General features: G+C 49.5%; 1 protein-coding gene across 1 annotated transcript; it reads right to left on the bottom strand.

Moving 5' to 3' along the window:
- Window positions 1-1,365: 1,365 nt before the first annotated feature.
- Window positions 1,366-5,639, bottom strand: LOC117853992 (probable E3 ubiquitin-protein ligase XBOS36). The gene is made up of 8 exons (XM_034736275.2): window positions 5,152-5,639; window positions 3,546-3,605; window positions 3,214-3,285; window positions 2,802-3,128; window positions 2,656-2,702; window positions 2,411-2,554; window positions 2,175-2,284; window positions 1,366-2,083 (listed from the first exon to the last, which is right to left on the bottom strand). The coding sequence occupies exons 1-8, from the start codon at window positions 5,326-5,328 to the stop codon at window positions 1,767-1,769; spliced, it is 1,254 nt and encodes a 417-aa protein (XP_034592166.1). The 5' UTR covers window positions 5,329-5,639; the 3' UTR covers window positions 1,366-1,766.
- Window positions 5,640-5,892: the final 253 nt, after the last annotated feature.

The raw sequence follows: 5,892 nt of genomic DNA, 5'->3' as shown, positions 1-5,892 counted from the left end.
TGTGATGAAGACGTGACGCCGCCACATGCATGTGTGCATGTATATGAGTATACAATAAATACTGTCATGGCCACAGGCCTAATTTATGTGTGTTTCCTGTTAGTAATTGGGTTGGTTTTTGATCCATCAATTTTATCTCTGCTTGTTCCTAAAGTTTATTTATACGTGAAAAAAAAACTACTTGAAATCAGATGTTGTTTGCAATAAACTGTGTTTTCTTCTATGCTGGTTCTGATGGTTGCATTCATTTGCTTGCTAGTAGTTGCTACTACTACCTGCTGCTGCTAGTGGCCTTCAATTTGATACATTGTTATTGTCACATGACACACTGTTGTCATACAGCTTGCCACCTTGTAGCGATGATTCATCAATTTTTCCTTTTGTTGGCTCAATTTGACACATCATTTCTATATTTTTTTGAACAAGACACATCATTTCTACTGTCGAGTTTAAAGTCTACAAAGCAAGGTTCATATGTAACAGCTATGACTATGAATTTGCTCTGAAAAGTATATGATAACTTGGATGCGCACGTATGTTTGCAATGGAAGGATGCTATCTACCCGGCTGCTGATTCGGACTGATCCGCGGCAGGAGCCAACTCCAACGCGCCGGCGCCGGGGCCGCCATACGCACGATCAAGCCAAATGGCGTCAGGGTTTCAGAGTTCAGAGTTTGTGCGCCTGTACAAGAAAGTTGCGATCCTGATCAGGAGTTCAGCAAGCTCCGGCACGCACGTCGGACGTCAGGTGCTTCCGATAGGCTGCCCATTTCCTGAACGAGGCGATGCTATCTTCTGCTCAGTTTAAGCAGGCAGTGCTAAAACCAAATGTCGAATCCAGATGGAACGTTGATTCAACATAGAAGAGTCAAGAGTACAAGAAAGCAATAGCAATGCAAGAATTTAAAATTAGAAGGCCAATGGCATCGCTTCTTCATCTTGTGCGCCTGAGTGTTGTTTGGCAGGTCCACTTCTTCCAACTGGGCCGCAGATCGCGGTGTCCTTTCTACCCAGCGCAACAATTCTGTGCGTTTCCACACAGGATTTAGACCCTCCAATCCTCATGTGGTGTGTGCGTAGGACACGCACGCGTGTGTGCGTGCGGTGTGACGCGTTCTAAATTGTACCCTTAAAAAAACAATTCTGTCCTTTTTTTTCTTTCTGTTTTTTCCATGAAAACATGCATGCACGGACTCTCATTGAACACACGGGCAAAGACGATTACATACATGCACATCCTCTCAGCCTAAAGCACTGTTTGGGAGAACTTATTTCGACTTCAGCTTCACTTGTTTTGCGCAAAACAAGACACTGTAGCGTGGAGTCATTTTATAAACCGAAATTAAAATGAACTAGAAGCCGAGTAAAACCACCATTTTTTTACTTTACCAATTGTGGCTTCACTAGTGAAACCGTTTTGGAAGAAATCCACCCAATCAGCTCCTAATAACGCACCTTGGACGCCATTAGAAAGCAAACAACCTTTACAACAAAGAATGTTTGTTTTTCTTTCTACAACCACTCTACAATAAACCAATCAGACGTACATGTTACACCAATCCCATATACACCACCATAAAATGATCTTCAAATGCCATCGATTAGCAGAGCCAACGTAAAGTAAAATCAAACAAATCTGTCTGTCTCTGTGCATCTACGTACCTGTACTTGCATAATACTGCACATTTTCTAATGGTGATGCAGCTCCTCTGCATCTGCTAACACGCATCGACAGCTGCAATGCAATGCGATCCTGATCAGGAGTTCAGGACAAGACGGCGGGAGGAGAGTAGAGGGGAAGGATGATGCCCTGATCAGAATCCGTGCTCCGTTTCTTCTCCGGGCTGGACGACGCCGTGTGCTCGCCGGCGCTCTTGTAGTGGCTGCCGCCGGAGCAGGCGGAGTTGAGGTCAGGCTCGAGCTCCTCGTCCTCCGCTTCCGAGGCCGCCCGCTTCCTGAACGAGGCGATGCCGCTCCGGCAGAGCGGGCACGGGATGCTGCCGGCGATCCCCGGCACGTCGTAGGACTTGATCACCGAGCACAGGTCCAGCGCGCACTTCACGCACAGCTCGTGCCCACACACTGTCGAGCATGAAGAGGATTAGCATCTGCAAGAACTGATTTTTTTCCCCCTGCGACAGATTCATATGTTTGTAGCTATGAACTGGCAAACCTTCGGCTGCAACGTTGCAGGGTCGTTCTAGGCAGACAGCGCAGGCGTCGCTTTCGTCGACGCCGCCGTCTGAGAACTCTGACGACGTGTTCAGAACCAGGCCACAATCCCTGCACCAGGGTTGTTCACCAACCAGCAGTGGGTCAGAACTCAGAAGAGGCTCCAACAGAAATCAACCGGCGTTCTTGATTCTTACAGTTACTGAAATCAATCGGCGGAGATGGAGATGGGATTACCTTGCGAGGGTTAGAACGCTGGGGAGCGGCGAGGAGAGGTAGCCGGACGGCGGGAACTTGGGGATCGGCAGGTGCGACTTCGGCGACAGCACGTGCTCCAACCAGTGGCAGCCCCATGTCCTCGCCACATCAACCGGGAGCCACCTGACTAGCAGAATCCTCGCAGGAATCAACTACCGATCCGAGAGGCAATGGGGAATCGGACATGGAGGAGAAGAGATTAAGCCGAGCAGTTGACTAATTACCCGTTGCAGTTGACGGCCGTTCTGTCGGCGCCTCGCGACACAAGAATCTGCACGAGAACAGCATGCTCTGTGTGTCAGTCAGTGTTACTGATCGATCTTCCTGCATGGTAATCGGAAATGGGAGTGATCCGGCGAGAACGACTTGCCTGGCAGCACTTGACCTCGCCGCCCGCGGCGGCGTAGTGCAGCGGGGTGCTCCCGGCGCCGATGGACCCCATCGGCGCCGCGACGCAGGGGAGCGTCTGCGCGGCGAGGTCGGCGTGCTCGTCGATGAGCAGGTGCACGCAGTCCACGTGCCCGTGCAGCGCCGCTAGGTGCAGCGCCGTCACGCCGCCGCTGGCCGCCCTGTTCACGAACCTGCCGCCGCCGGCCGCGGCGGCGGCGGCCAGCAGCAGCCTGGCGCACTTGACGTGGCCGCCGGCCGCCGCGGCGTGCAGCGCCGTGCGGCTGCTGAGGCTGTCGGCCTTCGACACCTACAGTGAAAACCCGACAGGGATCACCATCACGCCAGCGAGAGCATTTGCAATTTGCAACGAGGTAGCACTGTGCCGCTCTTACGTTGCATCTGAAAACCAGCAGCGTCTGAACCACCTCCCAGTGGCCGAACCGGCAGGCTTGCATCAACGCTGTCTGCAATTGACCCACGTGTTCAAAAAACCGTGAGCATCATGCCATTAATGGATTCAAGCTCAACGGATCAACCCCAGGAAACGTGGTGGTTGAGAAATCGGTACCAATTAAATGTATAATCAAAGTCATATTTAACACAGTTAGCTTTTCACCGTAGAAGATTGCACGGTTCGGGTCGGAGGGAGACCCAAGTCGTGCAATCCTCCACGGTGAATTAGTTAGTTACAAAATGATGATGTTGGATCGGATGGCTCACCCACCTGTCCGTAGATGTTCCGGGCATTCACGTCAGCTCCGTTCTCCAGCAGCAACGCGGCGATCTGCAAAAAAAAAGGTTGGATGTATAACATGATTAATTCAAGAAAAAGTTGGGTAACACCGATTAGTACTCGTCAGAAGGCATCATCAGGCTACAGGCAAATTTTAAGAGTGCTGGTGTGAGGCTTAGCAGCTGGCCGGGGCGTCCCAACCGTTTTGGGCAGCGATTGTTTTAGGACTCTGACCAACGTCAGCTGACTAATTGTGCCTGCGATGTCAATGACGTCCTTTTTCCTTTGATTGTTTTCTGATGCGACCACATTAAAAATTTGGGGGTTATTACGTTGGATGGATCCCACAGCGATTAGCGTGCATGGACAGCAACCTGATTGGTCTGTGATATTCAAGTGCACCAAAAAGAAAAACGAAAATCATCTCCATTTTTTCCTTTCATTTTTGCCAAGTGGTATGGAGATGTTTGCAACTGGGGAGTCTAAAGTTTTCGAAATCTTTTCGTTAATCCCCCTAAACTATAGAAGGAAAAGCTGGTGGTAGATTTCGTGTCACTGTCCCGTGTCCAAGTATAATTGCGCCCCCTAACAACTTGCAGGACGAAAATGAGTCAAAAAAAAGTTGGATCTACATCTACTATTACCAATCGTCATCAGGGTGACAACAACGTAGAAAATAATCCATACCAGGCCACTTGCTCAACGTTACATCTTGTAATTGAAACGCCACGGATTGTTCCCTTGCCACATGCTAAAGAAACAATAATCGCGTGGCTGTATGTACGGCCATGATTTTTGGCAAGATTTTTCAGCTCCCATGTCACCTCATGAATTTATCTCAAAATCCGTTTGATTGGCACGCAGGAGAATTAATCGATTTGTGTACATGATACTGAACCAACAAGGGGACAAGGAATCAAGAACGGGATCTACTCATGGACATGTTTTATTCACTTTTATTACTTCTACTACAATTCTTGACTGCATTTTAATTACATGCCATGTATGCATGCCTCCAGTGTTATCAGCTCCAAACCTCATCACTGCTGGACATGGGTCATTTTGAGGGGGGAAAAAGATATGCTAACATGAACTATTGAGTTGCATGCAGCGACCATACTAGCGAGGAAAGCTAAGAAATATATCCTTTATACGCTACACCCTTGTGTTTACTATATCTTCCCTAAGCTTAAGACGTGGAATAGAAGTGTGCATTAATTTAGTGAAATTTAAATCTAAGGCCTTTTGTTTCTGATATCATAATGAGTTGTACACACCAACCAACCAACTAAAAATCAATAGATCAATAAGGAAAGGTAGGCATGGACTCATATAGTGTAGGAGTAACCTTGAAGATCCTAGAAAAGGAAGGAGAGAACAAAAACAGAGAACAAGTGGGCCTTGATCAGTGACCCCAACCCTCATACTGCCTACTAGGTCAAACAGATTTAGGCTAAAACCTAATAGCCTGGCTCTATAGCCAGCTACCCTTCATAACAAAACCAAAACTCAATCAAAATTACAGGAAAAAAATCCAAACGGACTAAGGGCCGATCAGACTGCACACATGCAGGCTGGCCGGTAACCCCGCACGTACCTCGTGGTGCCCTTTGGCGGCGGCGAGGTGGAGCGGCGAGTTGAGGCTGCCGAAGGCGGCGCAGCGCGCGAGCCCCGGGTTCGCCTCCAGCAGCCGCCGCACCTCCGCGCCGTCGCCGTCCCTCGCGGCGGCCGCCAGCCGCTCGCCGAGCCCGGCGCACCCCAGGGCGTTGCCCATGCGCCGCTCGATCGATCGCGCCGCCCGTCGCCGGCTGGCCGCGCCGCCGCCACGCAGCTTCTTTCCGAGCTACCTCCTCGCCGGTTATTAGCTCGAGTAGTTGCAGCTTGCAAGGGAGAGGCTTCCGCTTCGCTTGGCTTGGTTGCTGTCGTAGGACGACGGCTAGCTCACGCTAGAAACGTGAGGCTAGCTCTTGGTCGTTGGCAAAAGCTAGCGATTCGATCTCTTGTTGAGCTACACGCTTCTTCAGGTCTTATACACTCTCTGCTCCAGGTGCCGGCCAATGGCTGACGAGAGATTTTTCTCCCATCTTTCTCTCTGGGTAAGAGGCTAGCTGGGCATTAGTGTGTATTAATCAGGTGTGTGGTGTATTTTGCACAAACACCCTTGTGGATTGGCTGATTATTTTCCTTTTACCAAGTGGGTTAATTTGATAAGGACGTCTTCAAAAATTAGAGAGAAGGACAAATGAAGAATAAGAGAACTTGGTAATTCTGCCTGCTGAATTTCATGGTGATGAAACTTATCTTACATATGATAAAACTTCCTCTCCTCTCTCCTCGT

The sequence above is a fragment of the Setaria viridis genome, chromosome 4 (assembly GCF_005286985.2).
Source record: "Setaria viridis chromosome 4, Setaria_viridis_v4.0, whole genome shotgun sequence".
NCBI lineage: Eukaryota > Viridiplantae > Streptophyta > Magnoliopsida > Poales > Poaceae > Setaria > Setaria viridis.
This window is presented reverse-complemented; position numbering and strand designations above follow the sequence as displayed.